General features: G+C 42.8%; 1 protein-coding gene across 2 annotated transcripts in view; it reads left to right on the forward strand.

Annotated features, from left to right (window-relative positions):
- Positions 1 to 24,038, forward strand: part of KCNH1 (potassium voltage-gated channel subfamily H member 1) — a 181,577-nt gene extending 157,539 nt beyond the window's left edge. Inside the window, exons 11-12 of one of the 2 annotated variants that reach the window (XR_009114253.1) lie at positions 16,997 to 18,040; positions 21,912 to 24,038. Coding sequence is in view for 1 of the 2 variants with exons in the window: in XM_058020444.1 (XP_057876427.1) it covers positions 16,997 to 17,845 (849 nt within the window). In the remaining variant the exon portion in view is untranslated. Of the gene's footprint in view, positions 1 to 16,996 lie in introns of both variants that reach the window. The other variant, XM_058020444.1, reaches the window with a different exon arrangement.
- Positions 24,039 to 24,508: the final 470 nt, after the last annotated feature.

Genomic DNA, 24,508 nt, shown 5'->3' on the forward strand with positions numbered 1-24,508 from the left:
AAGTTTTCAACAAAGTCATGATGCTTTAAAGCTGTGTCCGCCGATGTGTTAGAAGGCACAGTGACATCTGCTTGTTGCCTAACACTGCCAGTGCTAAGAGGGTGCCATCAGCTATAGTTAGACTCAAAATTTAGGGCTCAATCTGGCGGTGAAGTGTGGGCAGAGGGTAGACATGCAGCACAGTGCAGACCCTATCTCAGCTTTGAGAACATAAAGGAGAAAGTAGAACTGCCACCCTCACCTGTTCAGGCATTTGGGTCTCTTTTTATAACCACCAGAGTTTAAAAGACCTCATTGGAGCAATGGCCTCATCAGAGGTGATGAATTTTCCCATTGCATCCTGCACTGCCCAGGAGTGTTTGACCTCCCCAGCAGTGAGCACAGCTCTGTCCTGCCTCCTGACCCTCATGGTCAGGAGGCAAATGAACAAAACACAAAAATAGATGAGATGCTGCCATCAGCCACAGGGAGTCTGAAGTATCCCAGTCCTTGTTCCCTTACATGCAAAACACATCTCAATGCAGTGTATGATGCATTCGCAAATTTGTTGCCTGATGTACTCCTGCAAAGTGAGAACATAGGCCAGTCAGTATTCCACTTGGGTGTTTGATCTGTGAATTGTGGCTGTGTTTGGAGGCATTTTGGTTAGCCAGAAGCCTTCTGAGTTTGTCTCCTGTGTGTGTGGCTCTCCACAAACCCAGTGAGGCATAGCTGGATCACCCTGTCAGTGCCTCAGTCTGTAGCCACTGTGCAGCACTCAGGTCCTGCAGGACCTCTGCAGTGCCTGGTATCATAAATGCTTCTGATCACTTAGTCCAAGCCTGCAAGAGGAAGAACAATCTTTGTTCAGTGTATTAATGCGAGACTTGAGAGATACCAGTCTACATCTCTGATCTGCAAAAACCCGCCTCTGGCAGCCTTTAAGAAATAATTTATTTTCTTCTGTCTTTGGTTCCCTTTCCATAAAATAGATATAGCATCATCATGCCAGACTACAGCTTGGAGAATTAATGGTCTGTGTGTAGAGAAAGGATAATGTGGTCTGTTTGGAGTTTGATTTCAGCTCTTTGGCAGGTGTCCCCACTGCCATCAAAATGTTTTCATGCAGTTCAGGAGGCTTCTTTGTCTCTCCTGAGGTACCCTTGCCATCATACTGAAAAGCCCTGTCTCACACTCGCACTTCACTGGGGTTGGGCAGAGATTCCCATCTGAGCTGAGGTGATTGGCCAGTGAATTGCTGCAGGAAGCTGGCAGCAGAGCCCTGCACTGCTCCCTCTCCCTGCCTCCCGTTTGTTCGGGGCTCTGAGCCCAGCCCAGCCCTGCGTGCGGCACTGACTGGGCAGTGCTCAGCTTCTGACCTGTCTGTGACAAATACAACCAACTACAAAGCCAACAGCAGCTACAAATTCTGGGGTGTCTCAGCACTGCTTTGCTGTCGGTAGTTGCTGGAGTAGGTTTGTCCTTGAACAGGTTTGAGTGTGAAGAAGCCTCTCTGAGAACCAGAACAGAATGTTGTATTGAAGTGTGTAAATGCCTTGGAAAATCTCGGACAATCAGGAGTGACTCATGGCTTTAGCACCAGTGCTCGAGATCATTTGGCAAGATGCACTTTGAATAACCAATGCAGGCACAAGGACCAAGTGTTTTCAGAGCTGGCTGTGATGCAGAAATGAGCCTAGATTCTCCTTGCCCCCAAGGTACATGCTGAAAGTATTCTCCTCTTTATCTGAGTCGTCTCATCTGCCTGATGACTGCTTCTTTGAAGCTCTGATATGGTAGATGTATCCAGCAAATGATGTATTTAAGAAGATAATCAAATGCAATATGATATGCCAAACATCTATTAAGACAGAAAAACTTCTTCTTTCTGGGGAATCCTCTTCTCTTGAGTTGGGCAAAGATGAGGTTTGTATGCTGATTAGTTGCAAGATGTCCTGTGAAGCAATTAGACTCAGCTAACAGGGAGTGATGGCAGCAGCATCCTGTGCTTCTGCTGAGTCCTTCTGGGTCTGCACATTAGAGCAGCAGCAGGCAGCCAGCTGTTCACAGGCAGCTCTGCACCCTTCAGCAGCAAACCTGGGCCTCTCACAGGGGACAGCTTCTAATAACAAAGTTTAAAGGATCTTCTTCTAATCACTCCTGCACCTGAGCAAGATTGGAAGGTTGGATGCAGATGCTATAAATGTATATTAAAAAAAAAAAAAAAAAAAAGCAAAGCAAAGCAAGATAAACCTGCAGGTTTTGAGACTCTTATTCTTAGCAGACTGAGTTCCAGACAGTGTGCTGAGGGCAGCTGGGTTGCAGAACAGGTGATGATACATAGTCATGTTTAAGATAAATGCTAAAAATTGCACGACTTACTGAAGCAACAGCTTTTCAATTTATAGTATTCTGAGGATGGTGATTTTGAAGAGCAGCACTTTGAATTTTAGCTGGTTTAATGCAAACTAATATTCTAGAAATAATCCTCTTTATTAATAAACCACATTTCCTAAGAAGTCATGTATGAAACAGCAAATGCTAAGTAAAAGGAATATTAAAGACAAAATCTGTTTCAAAATCCAGATCCCATAAACTCTCCTGTTAAAAAAATATCTAATAGCAGCTGGATTGGGCTTTTTCTAGCTGGGTAAGATAGATTATTTGAGGGGAGAGAAGTGAATTTGCAACTAAAATTGAAAAGATTCCTGAGCACCACTTATTCAAAGGGTGTTTTAATTTAGTCCAACATCATGGCTGAACCACAGTTTATAGTTTGGGGCTGCTGGGGAAGTTCTTGCCTCTGTGTGCACAGGAATGCCTCTTCAGCTGAGCTCATGTGCTGCCAAGGTCTGCACCTCTGCCTGCAGACCTCCCACCACCCTGTTCCTCCCACTGCCCATGCTCAGCAGCGTAGGACATTGCTGACAAATATTCCCAAGGGCCCTCTAGGATTTGAGAGGTCAAATATATTTATTTTAATTATTTTATTTTTCAAAACTCTTTTTTTTTTCTTTTTCCCAACTCTTCTAAAAAGTTTCAGGCCTGGCACAGTTTTAGAAGTAAACGGGCTGCAGATGAAACTGGTGATCTTCAGCACTCCCTACTGTCTGTGCATGAGAGAGGGGCTTTGTGTGTTCAACTCTGTGTGCTGGGAAAATATTTTTGTGCCCTGTCTGTTCTGCTTCTGAGCTTTGGGGAGCAGAGAGAGGGCTGTTGGCAAACATTTTAATTCTTGACCTCCTTTGGTGCAAGACCTGGCTTTGAGAAGGCAAAGGTAGGTGGTGTATTTACTGTTCTCAGACACTTTTGGAGGCAGTGAGAGAGAGCCCTCTCCATATTGCCCTGCAGCAGGGACACCACACTTACCCCACATGTTGATGTGTCACCCTCTGCTTGTGGGGCAGGTGCTTGTGAGGCCTCTGCTGAGGATGGGGACAGGCACCCAGGTGAGGAGCACAGTGGGGAGCTCATTACCCACCACGGAGCTGGAGAACAGCTTTTCCACATAATGAAAGCATGCAGCACGTCAAGAGATGCTCCAGTACTGGCATCCTGCTAGGAGGACTCTTGTCCTGAGAGCTGGCATCAGATCCAAGTTATAAGTGAGCAGGTTTTGGAGTTTAGGGAGATTAAATAGTCTCTGCCAGCATTGCCATACCCTCCTTGACAGCATTTTCTAGAGCCTTCTGTCACTGAAGAACAAAAGCTGGATCCAGCAGTTGCCTGGTGGTTCCATCCACTTCAGCCAAACAGGCATTTTGGACTGGATGCCCCTGTAGCACAATGAGAATAATGGAAATTACAGCTGATTTACTATGCAATGATGCTTCTGAGCCAAATGGTTTCCATCTGAATGTGAAGCAGATTTGCCAGTGTGCTGGTGTAATGAGTGCACCATCTCTTTGCCCCTTCAGTGCCTTTGCAGTCAAGTATTTGCTCGAAAGTGCAGCATTACATAAAAGTCATGAAGGGAGGGTTGGAAGCCACATCTTTAAAGTTTTTCCAGATTTTACTTGGTATATAATAGTAGCTCCAAGTGTTGGGAAATGGATAAATTCAAAGCATGCACAACTGCTTTGTGCAGAGTAACCCAGGTGTGTGCATGTGCCATAGGCTTGCTTCAGCAGGGCCAATGTGGAGTCCCCATGCCAAGAGTTGTAGGAATTGTGCTGTTTCATCTCAAGATAAAATGTTTTTGTCCTGTTGACTTTTGAAAAACCTGCTGGAAGCCTGAAAGCACTGTAGCTTCTTTTTATGGATCTGGTGCCCAAATCTCTGCAGCAAGGCCCCTGTGTGATCAGTAGCACAGAGCCAGATAAAGCCTGATATAAATCTGTGCTGTGGGCAGACTGGTGATGAGGATGTGTGTTGGGAGAGTTCAGGAGCATTTGAGAGGACAGCAGGGGTGGAGGATGAGATGTATCTTTGACAAGCCTCTGAGTCCTCTAAAATCTGTCAGTCCTTCCCAGCCCTGGGATAATCTGCAATTAGAACGACACAGCGATGGCTCGGGTCCACCTGCTCGTGAGCTGTGATGGGAAGTGGGTACACAGAAGTTAGGTGGCAAATTCAAACTGCTGAAAGAGTTCCCATGAGAAATGGGGTTATTATGCAGTAAGGAGATGGTCTTAAAAGCAGTTCATTTGATTAGGATTATGATTAGTCATTATGTAAAAAATTAAGAGCACTTTTCATTTCTGTGGGATGATGAAGCTGTTGCCAAAATCCAGCTTTCAGTTGCTGGTGCTGGTTATATAATGATGACTGCTCTGTGTTTTTGAGGATTGTAACCTCTTAGTTGAAAACAATGTCAGGCAGAGATTCTTCAGCATGGTTTGCTGTTTGTGCAAACACTTTTATTTTCTCTGAGCTCTTTGTTAGATTGTTCAGCTGTGTCTTTGTCAGGTGTGCACACATAACAGATTGATCTAAGCCTTGTTTACTCAGATTCAGGGGGATGCACTGGCCACATCTGCTGTTGTCTTTCCTAGAGTTTAGATCCATGACTAACATTATTTTGGATAACATTGTCTTTTTTGGATCTCAAAATAGCATTTTCCATGAAATGACTGTTTCCACTGTATTGAAATACTCTCTTTGTGGAGTCTGCTTACTTAACTGCTGAAGTGTCTGCTGCACTCTTCAGTTGCTAAGGAAATAGTTTCCTTCCCTTGATAAATATTTTTAATGTCTCAGCCTATGCCTCTGGTATAGGATCATACATCTTTTCACCAGGGCAAATTTAAGTGAATTTTGGGACTAGTAATTCTTGCAGACTGGATATCTTACAAAGGCATAAGAGAAAACAGAAAAGAGAGAAGAGCTCTCATGGAGACAGGAAGAGAGGGATTTTTTGCCTTTGCTTAATTCTGAGCAATTAAACAAATTTATACACTGTAGTCAAGTACAATCATTGTCATAACAGAAAAACTTAATAGCACCATTGAAATGTCTACTCTTAGGTAAAGCTTTGCTTTGGGAACTGTTCCCAACTGGATCTCACATGCCTGAGGCCTTGGTTGTGTCCCCCAAGTTGTATGAGGGACGTGGCAAACCTTTCCTTCCTCTCCTCAGGCACAACTTTGCAACATGGTGGTGACAAAGCAGAATGGGTCTGTGGCAACATGAAACCCACCTGACTTCCAGCTGCTTCTCCAACCTCTCCATGGCTGTAGTTCTTCCTGTTTTCAGGGAAGTGAGAGTATAGTGTGCTGCTCACAGACTTTATTTCTGATCAGGATGGTGGTGTTTTACATTCCCACACTTGGGATAAGAATCAGTTCATGTGAAAGATTAGACTAGAAATGGGTAACAAAACATAATATGACAAGCTCCTTGAAAGATGCCTCTCTTCTTTTAAAAATAAGAAGATTATGCTATGTAAATATAAACCATAAATGCACATGGGGAACTAAAGAGCCTGTGATGCAGTGTGAGGAGGAGTTAAGCTGAGATTACAAAGCTCACTGCACTCCTAATCTGAGATATGGCATTGGTGGTGGCTTCTCTGAAACTTGAATATATCACATTTCAGTGGTGCTTAGAGGTTAAGGCTTGATGTCCCAGTGCTACCAGTGGAAGAGAAGCAGTTTGCTCAAGGGTGAGCTCTGTGCCACGTCTCTCTCTTATCTCAGACAGGGGATCAAGGAGAAAACTGATTTTACAATGCTCCTTAGGAGGAAGCAAGGAGATGTCACCTGAAGCATTCAAGTTTAGCCCAGTGTGACGTTAGAACATGGAAGGTGGAGATGGCAAAGCACGATAGTTAAACAATCAATATTTTATTGATCTCTTAAAAGCACCAACCACGGCAGCGTACACTCTGTGCTCTCCTCACTTCAGCTACTGAAGCTGAACTCTTCAAGCCTGCCTGCCTGCCTCTCCAGTGAAAATTAAACGTTTTGCATTGTCTCAGTGAAGTGGAAAAATAGGAGAAGAGGAGAAAGCTTAAATGAAAAGCTGTCTGTAAGATGAAACGAAACATTTTAGTTCGGGGAAATGAAGGGTTAGAGTTGCAGAGCAGAAGGAGGGCACTATTCGATAAAACTGGGATAGTTTTCAGGTTCAGAAAGTTAATTTTTTTTACTGATTTGAGAAGATGGAAGAGAATGGTAAAACTGCTGTACAGGAAGGATTCTGGGATTAGGTGTCATTGTCTCCCCAGCTGAGATTTTTCTGTTTTGAATCAGTGGTGGAGGCATTTGCTGAAGCAGGAGCTAGAATGTGGGGGTCCTACCCTCCTGGTGATGTCCTGTTGTGTGTGTTTCCAAAGTGAAACACAGGGAGGCTTGGAGAAGCTTTCCCTGGGGTAACCTCAGCCGTCCTGGCCTGTGTCTCCCTTGCAGTGGGCAGGAGTCTCATCACAGTCACCTTGTCACAGGGCAAAGCTCTGGCAAGGGAGGGAAAGGGAAGGAGAGCTTCCCTTATGGCATCTCTGTGCACATCGGAGTTTGAACTGAGGCTTTGTCCCCATAATGTGATGACAAGAGCTGTGCTCCCTAAAGGGGTGTTCAAATCCTTTTGGCAGAGGGGACAAGGGAATTTCTATGGGTACTGTCAGCTACTTTCCAACTACTCATTGAAAAAGAAGGTAGACAAAACCATGACCATAGTGTCCCAAGAGTCAGATGCAAGCACATACTTTTTCTAAGCAAAGTCTTTTAACAAAACTGGTTGCAAATGCAGCCTGAATTATGATTGAAAAGGCATTTGGGGATGAGTGAACCACTGTGTATCTGCCCATGTCTGTATAAGAGGGACAGGTGTGGTACAAACAAAGGTTGAGTGAAAGCTGCCTTTTAGATTCTCATTTGATGGTCTCAGGGAGTCTGGAGTTTGTGGCTCCTACTGCTCCTGGTAGAAGGTGTGTAGAGGTTTTCAATATTCAATTCTAACTTTGTCATTCTTTGAATACAGATTATAGTAAATATTTTAAAAATGAGTGTTCAGTCTACTTGTGAAGAAACAATGCTCTCCTGCTGAATTATCCTGGTTTTCCTCTTCTAGAGCAGGTGTTTTCTTCAGGAGAAATTCATGAAAGTTTAGCATGTCTGAAATCACCGGACAAATTGTATTGAGGATCTCTTATCTGAAACTTGTAAGGGTGAACTCTCACCAGTTGTATCAGAAAAGATGTCTTGCACAAGTGACAGTTCAAACTGCTGATAAATACTTGTGTGGCTGACATGAGACACTATGTGACATGAGACACTGTGTGCTGGGCCTGTGATGTCTTCCCATGAAACAGGCCATTTTACCTCATTGAATAATGACATCTTGCTCTGTGTGTGTATAAACTGAAAGGCCAATAGAGCCCTAAGAATTGGTGCCACATTAGTAAAAAAATAATGGCATTGGTCATATTGGAAGGATTGAGAAATTGCTGTAAAACTCTTGGAGAAGTGTGAATGAAATATACTGATAATACCTCTGCTAGTATTGGAATCTACATTCAGCATGGGACATAAGTGTCTGCTTTCACAGAACTAAAATACCTGAAACAAAATCAAGAAATTCAGCTCTAAAGGATTCTGTGTGAAATTACTTGGAGGGACCAGCCTGTCCTTGGGTATTTTAATTAGCTCACCTGTGGATTTAGTGGATGGGAGACAGCTATCAGTTTTGGCAACTGATAAGGGAGATGGGCGATCACTTCCCATCACCAGCTGCACCTGGGCTGTGGGAAACCGGCAGAGATTGTTTCTAGGAACTGAGAGTTTAGAGGAGCTCTTGTAATGGAAAGGTCTGAAACACCTCACTACAGTCAGTTCTTGTCTTCCCTTCAAGGTTTTAAGCTCCTGACTTTTAGGGCTGAGAGGGTTTGACAGCTGCTTTGGGAAATGGTGAGCAGTGCACTTTTTTTGTTGCTGATTCTCATTCAGTTATAGGTGGTTTGTTTCCTTCTCACATAATGTTACCCAGGCTTCTGAACAGGGAAAGGACTGACCACTTGGGTGGCACTGGGTGCTTGGCTGTGCATGACTGTGCAGCCATACTGGGCCACCGACTTGGGTAGAAGATTTATTCTCTTTCTGTGCAGGGCTGCAGGTTAGTTTGTGTTTCTTCAATATTATAGCTGAACTTTGGGCCTGTCAGCTCAGAGAGAGACACATTAAAAGAGAGTTCATGTTATCTTAGGCAATTTATGCAGGCAACTTTCATCTGAGTGTAATTCTCAATTTATAATTTTGAGAGCTGCACAACCCTTGTGCATTGGGAGCACGGAGCATTGTGTTTGTGTGGATTGGTTTGCGAGTGGGCATTCGAAGGTAGCTGAATGACTTGTAAGCTCCTGGTAAGCTCTGATTAATTTGAATACATTTGAAAATGCATTTGATTCCTCTCTTGGAAAGTAAAATACCTGTCAATCACTGTAAGCCTAATGACAGAAAGCAGATAAGTGAAAGCAGAAGGAAAAACAAGGGAATGAAGACACTATCTAAGAGGAAATTATCTTAATGGCAAGCTAGTATCCAAATGTAATCACAGAAAGCAACTATTCCCTCAACACATCATTGCTTTTCTCAGCTCTACGACCTCTGCATCCAATTCAGATCTCAAGTGAAATTGTATCTTGTGTCTGAGTTAGAGATGGGAAAAAAATCCCAAATCCTTGACTCTCACAAATTGCCTGGTTTCTTCCAGAAAACACTTAGTAAATGGCAGCAAGCCACAGGGAGCTTGGAGAAACAGACTCTGAGTCCTGAGAAAGCACGTTGTACAGATTATATGATGTTTTGTATAGTTGTAATTTAGGTGACGGAGAGGTGAGTTCCTGCTGTGCCTTGGGCTCTCCTTAAAGCAGTTTTTGAGGCAGTGTTGTCTGCCCAAGAATGCAGGTAGTGTGTTGATCTGGAATAAAAGATGACACTACATGAATTGGTAGCATGTTTGATGTCTGCCCACAGCTAGAAAAGCACCCCATGTGCTAAAAAGAAGATTAAAAAAACCAAAACAATGCAAACCCCCCCCCCCCCCCAAACAAACATGAAAATAGTATTTTATAGGAGTTGCTGCTAGAAACTGCTGACAGTTGGCTGTCAAAACCCATAAACATTCTTTTTTTCCTCATTAACTAGAAACAAGAAGGTCCTGCAGAGCATTTCACATTTTGATGGACACAGTAGTTCTCAGGGGGTATAACATTCCACCACTCAGATCCGGCATAATTTCCCTAAGCTCTTGTTTGCACATTAAGTATTTGCTTGTGACAGCTACTTTTCATCTTAGAATAATGAATTTCTAGTAGATCTTTAGCAAGATATCTATTTCAATGGCTTCTTTTTCCCTGTTTCTCTTGCATCCTTTCTACATTAGTGAAGGAGGTTGCTAAATGAGCTATAATGTGCTGTAATTGTGTCTATTCAGACCTGTGTGGTTTTTAGTTGTGCAGTTGTCTAAGTTTATTGTTGACAGTGTTTTGAAATCTGTTGTGGGGAAGACACATCTCTTAATGCCTCAAAACCTGTTAGGGAGTCTGTTGCAGATCAGGCAGGGGTTTTTTATTATTTCCACTAATTGCTTTAGACATAGTTCTGTCTTGTTTTCGGTAGTATTTTTGTAAAAGCTTTTCCCTTTTCCCTCAACACTAGCACAGCCTGTAAACCTGAATTAGAATGAGGAGTTTGGCATAGAGAAGCGGAGCCTTGAGTTGTGTAGAACTTCTAAATAAGTAATAGTGACACGATTAAACACTAATATCTGAGTTGATATTTCTAGAATTTGTAATCAGGCTACAAAGCAGGCTGTCACAGAGAAGAATTTCAACACTATTGAAGCTGATAGTGCTCCTGACAGTAACATTTAGCCCAGATGTTGTTCTGTAGAGACTGAAAGCCTTGTTTCCTCTCTTCATCTGGGTAGCCTGGATGCTCATGTAATTATGAAGTTGTGTCTCTTCTGAGCACTTGTTTATTAGTGAAGTGCACAGAAGCCTGGTTTTTGAAAAGTAACTGGGTACTGCTCTGTCTGAAGGGCAGGGTGATGACACCCCACAGCACAAGGGGCTGTGCCCATCCACATGTTGGCCCTTGGGCTTTGTGTCTCCCAGGGATCCCTGAGGCTTGCTGACACAAGCACCCCTGTACAGCCCCACTGCCAGGACCTTCTGAATCTTAGTTTGCTTTGAATTTTCAGATAATTAATCAAAACTAGAAATACTTGAGAGTGCCCAGAAGGCATGTGACCTTAGCTGGAGAGAAGCTTGTTCCTCTTCACAAGCAGAAATGAAATTCTGCTATTATAGACAGTAAAGCTAGAGAGAACTTAATGACATCTGCAACATTATTGCACATTCTCTTGATCCTGTATTTAATGAGAAGGTAGGACCAGTGATTCCCTCCTTTCTGACAAGCCATCCCATAAACTTGCAAAAGCCACAGGCTCCTTTTGCCCTGACACCTCTATTACACTGCTATATGGATTCCTCATCATCACACTCTATGTTGATCACGTGCAGCTTTGGTTTCTTTAACATCAGGGTTAAAAGCATTTTTATTGTTGAGCCTTCTGTCTCTTTCCATTTTCTCTCCCCCTTTGCTTCTTAAAAAAAAAACCAAAATAAAAAAGGAAGAAAGATTGGATCCAATTTTCATCGGACTAACATCAGCCTGAAGATATTTTCATCAGTTCTTGGCAGATCCTGGATGGACTGTGTAATAATGAATGCCTCTTCATGATTGTTTTCCTCACGCTTAAGTTCATTTTCTGTGAGCACTGTATGAAGCAATTTTAAGCTTTTAATTGTTTATGATATTTGGCACTTTCAGACTCTGGGAATGTTTGTGTCTATGAAAGAGAATTATTAAGCACCAGAGGAAAATGCCATGCTACTTGCTGCTGTGCTGAGGAAGACCTGCCAAATCTTGCAGTATTTGTGCATGCTATAGAGGTGGAAAGAAGGGAAGCTGGCAGAGCTAATAATAGCAGCAGCTTTGTGGCTAGAAATCTCCTAATTGTAACTCCATGATGACAGCCTGACTCAAAATATGATGAAATCCTACTTGTATCTATTCTAAATCCTACTTCTATCTATTCCTGTGGGCCTTGGATCAGTCCTTACAAATAAAAGTGGAAAAAAACCTTGGATGTTTTTCCACAAGACTAAAAGATCCTTTCATATCAGGTGCAGGCAGGTCTCTTTCAGCATTTGCAGGGGAAGGTTTTCAATACATTCACAATATGTCTAAATGTAGCATCCCCTGATCTTTAAGTCTGTCTCATGCAGTGTTGGCATGCAAGTCCAAAATCTGGTGGCTAATGCATCATTCCTGCCTTGCCCTTCTGTTGATTGCCTTTCTGGCAATGTGAGGAGAGGCAAAGAACATGGGCTTGCCATGACTTGGCAGGCAGCACCCTTCTGGTGGGGTTTGTGAACAACCAACAGTTCATGACAAGAACAGGTACTGACAGTGGACAACGTAGTAGAGCACGTCTCCCATGAGGAAAGGCTGAGAGAAGTAAGAGGCTGAGAAGTTCAGCCTGGAGAAAAGAACATTTGGGGCAACCTCATTGTAGCCTGCCAGTACCTGAAGGGAATCTACAAGAACGATGGAGAAGGACTTCCTAAAAGAGCCTGTAGTGATAGGACTCAGGTCATGGATTCAAACTAAAGAGAGTAGGTTTAGATTAGATAATAGGAAAAAATTCTTCACTGTGAGGGTTGCCAGAGAAGCTGAGAATGCCCCATTCCTGGAAGCATTCAAGGCCAGGTTGGCTGGAGCTCTGAGCAATCTGGTCTAGTGAATGCTGTCTCTGCCCATGGCAGAGAGGTTGGAACTGGACAATCTTTAAGGACCCTTCCAACCCAAAGAATTCTATGATTCTATGATTCTGTTATTCAATGAAACTTAGCCTTGAATCAAAAAGTGAAGCAATGTTTCATCTAGATGTCATGATGGATTCCCTATTGCCATCAAACTGGATGTTTTTCTAAAAGATGCAGTCTAGTGGTAACAAGATTCCTTCCAGGTAATGCCCCTTCAGAGCAATCCTATGGCCTGCCTTAATCTTGGGGGTCACAATGGCATCTGTTCTCCTGGTCTTATCATAAAGAAATTATGAAAGTCATATTCGCAAATAATGTCCACACTCTGTTATTTAAATGATGCTTGGGTTTCAATGCTGAGCACAGTAAAATTCTTGTAACAGTTGCTGGGCAATCCACATTTGACAACCAAGTATTCAATTATGTCTACTTCATTTTTTTAATATGTTGACTTTAATTTGTAAAAACATTTATTCTGGAAATACAACTTGAAAATTCTATGATGATTCAAAAGAGGCAGACTTAAGTGACTTTACCCAAAGTCACTGAAGACTTCACAACTAGATAATGCTGAGGAAAGGGAAAAGTGCTTGGCGTAACACTGTCTTTCTTTCTTGGACAGGACTCCTGCACAGGCAGGATTATGGTCACAGAGAGTATTCTGTCATAGGTCTGTAGGGATACAGAGGAGCAGGAGTGCACCAGGACGTGTCAGTGCATTTCTCCACTTGTCTCTGAGTGAATTTTCCAAAAAATGAAATTGTTATAGAGCCATCATCATCATCATCACTGCATGCCTTGGTTAAATGTTCATACAATTGCAAGAATCTGTGCCTAACAGGGCTATTTTTCAAGGTTTTGGCAAATCTAGGCTGATACCTCCACAATACTCCAACTTCTGGCAGCTTGGGCAGCTTCCCTATGGAGGTACAAGATTCAGCACCTTTTTAATAAAAGCAGAATTATGAAATGAGACTTGAGATTGGAGGTGTGAAATATGCAGCTTTAGGCCTGGTGTTTAAATTTCATGTTGTTTCATCTCAATTCAGGTTCTTGGTCCATCTTTTGGGTTTTGACATACTGTTAAAATGCTCCCAACTAGGTTTTTTCTGTGGGACCTGTGTGCTTAGGTCTTGAAGAGTGCAGTGTTCTGGAGAACTGCATAACTTGTGAAGTCCCCTGTGTTTGAGCAGTGTATGATACATGGTCTAGGAGATTTTGAGGGTGTAAAGCTCTGCTCCTTCCCAGACAGGCATGAATGCTTAGAGAAAGGGTTAAGGAGGTACTGTTCTAAAAGCTAGCTTGGGATCTTTGCAACAATATTTTGGGTTTTAACTTTGAGTAAGGTCATATTTGTAGCCCTGTCAAATTCCATATGAAAAAGTAGGTCCAGACTTCTCTTCCTTATAACAAATGAAATCTATTTCCTTTTCCTTTGTACTCTTACTGCTTGTGGGAGCAGGTGTACATCCATTGGCATACCAGCCAGATTTTCTGAATAACTTGGCTGCTGCTGAAAATAAACCACTTGAAAACAATATTTTCCTTAGCATTTATAAGAAAAGAGTCAACTTTAAAGTTATGTGTATTTTTATTTATAAGGAGCATTTAATCTTAAAAAAAAGGCAGAAAAAAAAATCAAAAGTGGAGTTTATGAATGCATTTTCAATTACTGCAGAGTTTTGCATAGCTGTAATATTTTTGCTTACAACATAAATATGGAGCTGTCTGGAGAAACTTCAGCATTGGGGAACTTGCAGAAAGGGTGACAAGAGACAGCTTTGTCTGAGCTTCCCAAAGAGAAGTTGCGCTCTCAGCTGTTTCTCCAGTGTCTCAGGAGTCAGGTAAAAGGAGCCAGCCCAAGAGTTGGAGGGATGTCCCCTGGCAAATGTGTGTATGTTTGACTTGCACTGTGTGAGCACAGCTTGCCACACAAATGGGTATCTGTAGAAGATGTCAGGCAGGGTGGGAGACCCAAGGGCTGCATTTCTGCTTTCATGCAGTGGCTGCTGCCCTGGTGCACTTCCCTTGGAGCTGGTGTAAGGTCTTGTGGAAAATGGAAATCAGGGATGTGGTGGCAGTACCCATGGCAAAGGCAAGGTTTATACATCTCCTTCTACACACACTCCTGTTCCTGCTGCAGTGGGATCTCCCGAAGGCAAAGCAGGGAAGGTGTGTTTGGGTCTCTCAGGCTGGCCACCACATGGTGGGAAGGCTGATGGCAGCTCCTCCATGGCAAAGCGTGCCTGGCATCCAAAGGGGGGCTTACCTAGGCAGTGCCATGCAGAGCAGTGGGGGCTGTGGGTGGGTGAGTGCTGCCAACAGCTTGTCCATCAGTGCTCACCTTTCTGCATTTGCTGGTAAATTTATTGTGTCCTCCACCACAGAGGTCATGCTACTAACTGCTTGAGGTGCGGCGGCTAGGGCTAATATGGACTGGGCCAGGCTGTTAATATGGAATTGATTGCTTGAGACTTGGTCATTGCTGTCTCTCCTGCATGGTGCTGTAGCAGAGACAGCTTCTGTCACATAACTTACCCATTTATGTTGCAAAAACCAGGCATTAAATAGCAAGAGATGCTCAAGTACTTTCCAGACAAGTGCTGATTGGGCTGTGTGGAGCAGGGTCTGGCCTAGACATGGACTCTGCAAAGCATCCTGGCCTCTGGTCTGAAAAGCCTTCCCTGATGATCCCTGTGAGTGTTTCCACTACACCAGTCAGTCACACATCCCTTCTGAGCATTTAAGGCAAGTCCTGATCCATAGGTCAGACCAAGACAACATGCTCATGTACAGAGTGAACCCTGTTAGCTACATCTGGCACAGATGTGGATATCCACACCTAACAGACAAACCCCAGGAGAGGGAAGTCTTTGGGACACAGAGTTTTGCAGGGACAAATTGACCTGGTTTGGTCAGGCAGCTGCCTTGGTGTGCTGGGGCTTTATGCCCCCAGAGCCAGCCTCAGGATGCTGCTGAGTGACGCCCTGGGACCCTGCCTGGCATCACTTGGCTTCAGCAGAGCAAGAGGGGCAGTTCCCCTAACACTGGGCTGGCACTCATCCCTCAGGTAAAGTGGGAAACTGCCAGTGTGTGGGAAGCTATTGGCCTGCAGGATTGCATTGAATTCCTGTGAGTGCTATTCTTTCACTTCTAAGGATTACACTGCTTTGTCCACTTTCTACTGAGCTCATTGCAGAGTGAGTTCCCTGGAGGGAAGACAAAAAAGACTGTCAAGTACCCTGTTTTCTTATTCTTATCTCATATTTAGTTTCCTAATTACAGCTTGGAAATAAAATATCCTTCCTGCTAATTTTATTCTTTTGTATTTAGGAAATGCTGCCAAGTCTGACAACTTCTTCCTTCCAAAGATGCACTGTTAAGATGGTTTTTTCCCTGCTCCACAATGACAAAACTGTCAAGAAGCATTGGAGTCTGGAGAAACATTTATTTTGTGCGTGCCAGTGAAGAAGTGCTTATTAACTTTAGTTTAATTTAAATTTGTCTGCAACAGAGGGATGGGTTTATTTACACATTTCCTAATAATGATTTGAATCTCAAAGTTATTTCTGCATTGAAGTGTAAGGTCTTTAAGTGGATTTTCCCCAAAGCAGCTAAAGGGATTAGTTATCAATGTTCAGTAGAAGCTGTGGGCTGCATCTTTTACCCTCTGTATTGCAAACTTCAGCTTTGGGGATCTCTCATTTTTAAACTAGGCTACTTACTGGTTCTTCATTAGTGCTAGAGTGGAGTTTTTGGGTTGGCCTGAAAAATATCAATACCGATGTAAAATGCACAGACTTTTTGAAGGGAATGTATTTCCATCACATGCAAGGAAGAAACCTTGCCTGGCTACAGGTTGAGATGCTGTGAGGCTTTTTTCAGTAGAAGCCTCACAGCATCTCAACCTGTGGGAGAGATCCTTGGGCTGCTCCTGTAGAGATCACTTAGCCTGAGAGGCTCAGGAAGATATAATTAGGAGGGTAGATAGAAAATTAATGCTTCTTTGTGCAAAAATGTTCTCTTTTGCGTAGAAATAAAGAGATAAATTAAGGCACGAAGCTCTACAAGCTTCTGAGGTAATCAAGCCACGAGCAGCTACCCCATGTCTTGCCAAGCCCATCTCCCATTGTCCTTGTGCCTCTGGCTTTGGAATTGACTCAAGCTTTGCATCCTTAAACTGCACATTGCTTCTAAAAGAATATGTGGGAGGAAGGGAGGGCAAGAAGCACTTTGCAAACTGCTGTTGAAGAGTCCAGAGTAGTCTCTGCTGTACTGGCACCATGAGTGGCCAAGCTGCACTAAAATAGTATCAGATCATTTGCAGTGAATGAGCTCTGAGATGAGACTGATGGGAATGGCTCTGTAACATTAGAAACTTGGTACTGAACCATATAGTCAGGAAAACAAATACAAGAAGTCACTTTTTAACACCAAATAAAACAAGTATCTTCCTGGGATCATTATATTTACATTGGCACTGCCTTACTCTGACTGTCAGAGCTGGAGAAGTATTTTTCTTCTGTTTTTTTTTTCTTTTTGGTGTTATAAGACAGATGGTGTCTGCTCTTAAATAATGAAATAAGCCACATTCCACACAATGTAAGACATTTGAAAATGTTGCTATAAATGTGCAGAGGTTGTGCAAGTCTCAGTTAAAATAGATTCTTTCAAACAATTCTTTCTCCAACTTTTCCCCCTTAACAAGCGTGCAGTTAATCACAGAGTGAAATCTCTTTCCCTCTGTAGATTGTGTTCCGGAAAATCAGCGACGTCAAGCGGGAAGAAGAGGAGAGGATGAAGAGGAAGAATGAAGCGCCCCTGATCTTGCCCCCGGACCACCCGGTGCGGCGGCTGTTCCAGCGGTTCAGGCAGCAGAAGGAAGCGCGGCTCGCGGCGGAGAGGGGCCGCGATCCGGACGAGCTGGATGTGGAGAAGGGCAATGCCGTCGGGGAGCAGTCCTCTGCTCGCGCCGTGGTCAAGGCCAGCGTGGTGACGGTCCGGGAGAGCCCAGCGACGCCCGTGTCCTACCAGCCCGCCTCCACCTCCGCGGCCTCCGACCAGGCCAAGCTGCAGGCCCCGCCGGCGGAGCACACGGCCTGCAAGGCCTCGGGGGAGTACCCCCGGCGCAAAGGCTGGGCCAAGTTCAAGGAGGCCTGTGGGAAGGGCGAAGACTGGAACAAGGTCTCTAAAGCAGAGTCCATGGAGACTTTACCTGAGAGAACTAAAGCTTCAGGAGAAGCTACCCTGAAGAAGACAGACTCTTGTGACAGTGGCATTACAAAAAGTGACTTGCGCTTGGATAACGCTGGGGAGACGAGAAGCCCGCAGGACCACAGCCCGGTCCTCACCGAGGTCAAGCATTCCTTTTATCCCATCCCAGAACAGACTCTTCAGGCCACCATGCTAGAAGTGAAGCATGAGTTGAAAGAGGACATCAAGGCTTTAAACACAAAAATGACCAATATAGAAAACCAGCTTGCTGAGATACTTAGGATATTGACCTCAAGAAGAAGCTCCCAGTCACCCCAGGAGTTGTTTGAAATATCGAGGCCCCAGTCTCCTGAATCAGAAAAAGACGTGTTTGGAGCTAGCTGAGGTGTTTCTTTTTAAAAACAAACAAACCAACAAACAAAGAAACAGCCCCCTAACACTTTACATTTAATCTTTCTTGAAAACAAATGAGGGATCCGTTCACTAAGCATGTTCCCTCTGTCTAAAAAGGTATGGTAACAGGAATTGCAACCTCATGTCAAGATGGCAGCTGACTTTGAAGCCTTTTTGACAGCAAGGGTACAGTTTCTAAAGTTTTTCTTTCCTCCCTTTGTCCTCATTACCCCCCCCAGCCCCCTTCTCTCCCCTGGGATGTTGGAATAAGAATTCTGACAGCAGCAGCCATCCCCGTGAGCCCCAGGTGATCTCTGAGGTTTTTGGAGCATGCCTTATGTCCTTAGCTCGGGTTATGCCTATCTGAATAAGCACTTGCCAGGGTGCTTATCTTTTCAGTGTTTGGTGGGTTGTTTGTTTTTTTGTTTTGTTGCTGCTGTCACTGTCTCAGTCACCTCTACAACACGTTGGATGTCACAGTATATTTTCATAAAGCTGTAAAAATGCAAAGAGCAGTAGGAGACATGTATTTTACTGTGTGCTTAAGTTTCTTTTGGGTAGTCAAGGAAGGGCTAATAAGATGAAAAAAAAATGTGGTTTTTAATTTCAAACTGACATACTGCTAAAACAATTACATTTGGCAACATCTTCAAAAATAGCCACAGTATTTCAGATCTATTAATAAATGGGATCTTCCACAATCATTCACTGAATCAAAGATATGGTTTTTTCCAACCTTTTTATGCTTTTTCAAAAAACTTCTCTTCTGTCTCAGATGTCTTTCAACATTTGATACTTCTGCTTTCAACTCCAGCTGCTGGAGGGTTGGGTGTGAAGTGTACCTGAGAGCAGCCCTCAGCACAACATATTTGAAACATCACTAACAGGTCCTGCAGATTTGCCTCCCAATGAAAATATACTGTGGCATTTATGTCCTGTTCTGCTATGAATCTGCTCTTTTAATTCTTGTTAAATTATTATTCAGAAGTTTCTGTTTTGATAATGTTCATTGAAGCCAAAGGCTTTCACAGAATTTTTAGCAGTGCCAGACAGTGGCATTTTCCTCTACATCCAGATGTGTTGTTCCTGATCTAATCTAGCTTGGAAGCAAATGGATAGTAGAGGTAGAAATTCAGTGCTTACTGTATGCAAGTGCTATTGTAGCAAGGAAACAAAGAGATCTGCTTCTTAAAGAAGGAGATGTTTCCAAAACTTATATTTTCATAACTTTTTTCAGAGGAAGATTGAAGCACTTTACCAAAACTATTCTTCATTATTCATATAGGGTAGCATAGATGGTGTCATGACTTGTGTTCTCACCTTGGGATACAGGTGTATATTCACAGTACATTCACTCCACTGATCTGGTCTGTTCACTGGTTAACAGTAGCTTAGATCTCAGAAGCATGGTGCCATACCACACTTTAAGGGGTTTTCATCTTTCATGTCAACAGGTCTTAACACTGTGTGTGTTAAATCTCATTCTTTTTCCTTGGTACTAAGTCATTTACAAAGAAACACGGGATTTTTTGGGGGGAAGATTTTTGTTCATGTTAAGTACAGAAGAGCAGGGAACACGATCAATTTTAATGATTTCTGCTGGCCTGATGCTTGCACAGGGCAGTGCAGAACAGTGCCAGACTTCCCTGGGGAGCTGGGACGTCCACAGATGACTGGCACAGTGGTGGGGCTGTGCCTTGCAAAGCTCCCAGCTCAGGTCCTGCTGTCAAGAGTGGTTGTTTCTACCTGTTCCTGCAGTAACTGCCCTTGCTCTCAAAGATAACAATTATTCCAAGCCAGCACCACCATTTCTTAGTCCAGAGGCAGGTGGTTTAGGATTGGCTTTTATTGTCTTACTCCTTGGTTTGGTATGGAGGTGCCCACAGACTGTGAATAAGGATTGAAATACTCCTGAGAAACAACTCCCAGGTTCATATCTGTAGGTTACCTTCTTCCCTCCCACAAGGAAATGCAAGCAGGGAGATGAGTTGCTCTGAAACCAAGAAGGTACTTCCTTATTTCTGGTTCCATGTTTAGGTTTTTCCAGTGGTACCTGGTGTCTTTTCCAGTTGCTCACTGCAGACGTGCAGTGCTGAGGGAGGCACTCTCTGACCAAAGCCACGCTGTTTGTGTTTGGTGCTTTAATCACTCTAAGTAAGTGGCAGCAGGTACCTGCAACAGCAATGGCATGGCTGCCACAGAAACCCATCCATCCACAGTTTCTGTGAAAAACTTTGTCATGATTTTTTTTCTTTCTGGTCTTCTTAGACAGTAATTACTACCTAAGTAAACCCCAGGTGTACTGATATACAAGGATTTGTAACTGATTTCCAGCAAGTTTTTAGAGACTGCCTTGGAGTCAGTTTCCTGATCCAGGCAAATTCCTCACCAGCATGACATTCATGACACTTCTCTTCATGAAGTTTTTGAAAGGCTGAAGGTCTTAGCAAGTCATTTGTGAAAGTGACACCCATTTACCTGCAGCTGGATAAACATGGACCTGAGCTTATCCCAGGTGGACAAGGGAGGAAATGTTTATAGCCTCCCAAGAATGTGCCTAGTATCTCCAGAACTGCAGTGCAAACCTAAAAGTAAATGTGCAGTTGCAGGTCACCGGCCCTTTGTTGCTGATACTGAATTGAATTGTTTCTCAGTGATATTTTTGTGTGCCCTCAGGGATATGTCAAAGGTTATTCTGCTGTTGTTGATTGCCCAGCCTGGAATCCCACCAGGACCAGCCCCAGAAGCCCCCTAATTGTAATAATTGCCCAGGCTGTGAACAAAGGCAGACAAGTCCCCATTTTCTGGGGATGCTCCTTGTGTAGCGTGATGCTCAGAATGATACCAAACTCCTCCCCACCCTGTATAACAGTGATTGGGTGAACCCAGTCCTTTTCTAAGGCTTTTTTCAGGCTCTTACAATGGCCTATAAAGACATTTACTATTTGTAAAGCCCTCAAAGATTGTAACACACACCTGAATTCTACTTAAAACTTAATGTCTTTGAAGATTATGGCCAAATTTAACTTTGCTATGGTCAGGAAATGGCAGAGAAACTCTGCTTGCTCCTTACAATGACATTTCAGGGTGTCTGCTCCAGGTGAGCCCAGACAGGAGTCAGTGCCAGTCAGACCTGCACAGCTGTAGCTGAGATTAGGTCCATTATTATGAACTGTCAGGCACTAACACTGGTTGTAGAAGAGTACATCATCCCTCAGCAACCTGTATTTGTTGTAAGAGAATTTGAAAAAAAGTACTGTCTAGGATGAGTTTTGGAGTTTGGATTCCCTGGACTATTGAGTGGTTTAAAAATTAACAAATCCATGCCCACTCCTTTGAACCCCAGGCTAATCTGAACCTGTGCTATGGTGCTCAGGCTCTGCTGATGCAGCACTTTTCCTTTAAAGAGTGGCAAAAAGCCCCTATGTTACAAATCTGTCTTTCTCCACTGAGCCTTATACTCAGACAGATGCCCATGGCTGGATGGCATGTGGACCCATCAGAATTGTTATTAGTTCTTTGATTTTATTTGTCAGCTTTTCCTTTTTCTCTTGTTCCTCTCTACGTGTTGGCTAAGCCTTTTCACTTAATTATTTTCCAGCTTAGAACTGAAGGATCTCTGAAAATAAGACTCTGCCCCTTCACAAGGAAATGTTTGTAGATGGTATAAAGAAAAAACCCAAACAAAAACCAAAGCCTCAGTTTTGACTGTGTTCTGGCATAGTGCTTCTGCCATTTAACAACCTGCTAAACGACCTGCATCATTCTAAAGGAGATGATGTGACTATATGGTCCATTCTGACTATATGGTGTAATTAAATTCCAGCCAAAAGAAGGTAGTTGAGGGAAGGAGCCTGTATTATGATTTGGTCAAATGGGAACTTCTGAAAGTTCATGCTTAAATGGTTACAAAGAATAAAAATATGCAGCATATGAAAAAGGATTAAAAAAGCAAACCCCAGCCCTCACCCCTACCTTGTTCAGATACATTTACTTCTGTCTGGTATTACAAGTATACTTGTGAAAACACCATTCTTCCTTTAAATCTCTTCCACAGTTCTGCCCTGAGCCCCAGCGAACACCCTGTTTAACAGCTTCGGAGGCGATGCTCTGTTCTACAGCACTTCCCTTAATGAACTGAACAAGATACTTACTGTGACTATCTGGTGATATATTTTCAATCACTCTTAACCAATCTGTGAGAGAATTGATGACATAATTTGTCTTTGCTATATAAACAACGAGGTGTATGATTACGCTTGTGCAGATGCGTGTACATACACACATATATATAATATCTGTGTATAGATAAGTCTATGGATTGCATTTCTGTTAAGTAAAAGCACATTCCTCATTGATTCCAGTCAAGAAGGGAGCTTAAATCTTCCCAGCAGACATCCACTGAGTGTCCTGTTAGTGTCTTGTTTGTTAACTGTTGAACTTTTAAGGCCATGATTTTTGATTTTTCTAGCTGGCCTCAACTTCATACTGTGAGTCTGGTAGATAGTGTGACTAAGAGAAGATCTGGTGAGGGTCATGATAGTCAGGAAAGAGAAATCCCTGTGAAATTGGAAAAATGCTGTGTCCTAGTTGGTGGGGATAAGGCTTAGAAGCTGGTGTTTGTTGCTCACAGTATCTCTGAAGCCAAGCTGCCCTGGTAGTGTTCATCATGGCTTTTCCTGCAAGAGAGATGGTGGAATAGATGGATGTATTTTTTTCTGGTACCAGGGACTGTCTTAAAGGTGCTGAGCCTATCCTTCTTCTCATGGGCAGCATAACACATGGTTGCTGCAGCTCTGCTTTCTTGTCCTGGTGTTACGTGGCAAAAAGCATCTTCTACTGAATTTTTCATTTCCACATAGTCTCCTGTGGGTGTATTGGCAATAACAAAGTCTGTGTTTTTGCTGCACTTGTGATACATCAAGACAAACCTTTTAGAGAGAGTCCCATGCAGGGGGAGCTCCAGAAATTTGAGGTGAGGCACAGTAGGATACTGTATCCTCCAATCTGACATCATTTTGACCACATTGTTGTGGGAAGCATTGATTCAATTAAATAAAAACAAAGCTTTTTTTGCAATAAGATATATCCAGCATTTAGCCTTAAGACCCTTTCATAAGTGATATAATTCAAACTGTGATTCCATTCTTCTTCCTTCTTAATGTTCTGTAGTATTTACAGTGTTGCCTAAAGATGAAGCACTTTGGTTAGCTTTCTAAATCTAATGGAAATCACTTGCTGGTAATCACATTTCTTTCTCCACTTATTGCCTTCTTATTAGGATAATTAATTACTCCAATTGCCCTCTCCCCTCATAAAACAAAGAGACATAGATATTGTCTAAACACTTTTGTATATCAGGGAGCCAACCTGTCATATTGCAAAAGTGTTTCACAGGCTTTTTTTTACAGATCAACAAAGCTAATGTGAATTTACCTGCAACTGTAATTTGTTTGAAGCTGATTGTTGAGTGTTGTGTAAACATATTTGATGTGTAATCCCAGAACATCTCTGTAACTGGATCCAAATGCCTGATGTTAACAAAACAGTTCGGGGTTTTCACTAACTGTTCTGAAAGGCTCACGGGCTTCTTTCTTCTTCCCACTAAATCTGTGACCACTAACATAGAAGAAGAATCATTTTAGCTGTAGATGAAAGAAGTTCAATAATCTTGTATCAGGATGAACTGCTATATAAAGAAATACCAAGTTTTCCAATGAATGTGTTATATTACTGTACCTACATACAATCAATATTTGTACATCTGTTGGAGACCTGTCTGCGTTTCAATATTTAGCCACCACTGCATGGACACTTGATTGATATGCAGTTAATGCAGTTGCTTTGGCGCTTTTCAATGTACTTCACTTGTTTTTATCCTTTCAGAAATCCACCAAATACTCTCAGTTCTTTTTCTTTGCATTTGTCACTTTGTTCAATGAAGCATGACTAGAAACAGAGAATGAGTAGATACTATTTTTGTGGTCAGCAAAGCAGCTGCCAGTAGATGGACGGTGTGTGTATGTATGTGTGTATACACACTGTCTGGGAATGTTTCAGATACAAATGCAGCCACCTCCATTAATGATATCCCTAGTCAACATTTTTAAACAAGCACAAATAATATTTGTAAAAAAAGAAGTTTAATTTTATTTATTATAGTAATAAACTATTTTATACATTACAGTTGCTTTGGTGTGCTTTTCTCTGTGTTGAATATGTAAGATCAGCAAGGTGGTTTTAAATTACTCTCTGGAACTTCTGGCTAGCAGTTTTGTTGCTGTTGGTTTGTATCTCAAGTGTTATCAATGGAGCAGTGGGATATTATTGCTTTGGTTGTAAATGATTCAGGTTGTTTTTCAGTTTTCTTTCTGCTGTGTATCAGTGCAAAGGGATTCACATTTCCAGGCTCACTGTAAACTAAACTCAGGTGCCCTTTAAAGTGAATATCCTGACACCCCAAGCAGTGTCCTGTGCTGTGCACCTCAGTCTAGCCCAGGTATCTGCTGAGCAAAAAGAGATCACCAGAGGACTGGCTGTGGCCTGTCTGAAATGATTATCCCATGCCCTGAAGGCACACGTCTGTTGCTGGTCTGTGTTTTAGACTGTGTTCACTGCTGAGAACTTTTACAAAACTCATGGAAACCAGAGATC

This window comes from Melospiza georgiana, chromosome 3 (genome assembly GCF_028018845.1).
Source record: "Melospiza georgiana isolate bMelGeo1 chromosome 3, bMelGeo1.pri, whole genome shotgun sequence".
In the NCBI taxonomy this organism is placed as follows: Eukaryota; Metazoa; Chordata; class Aves; order Passeriformes; family Passerellidae; genus Melospiza; species Melospiza georgiana.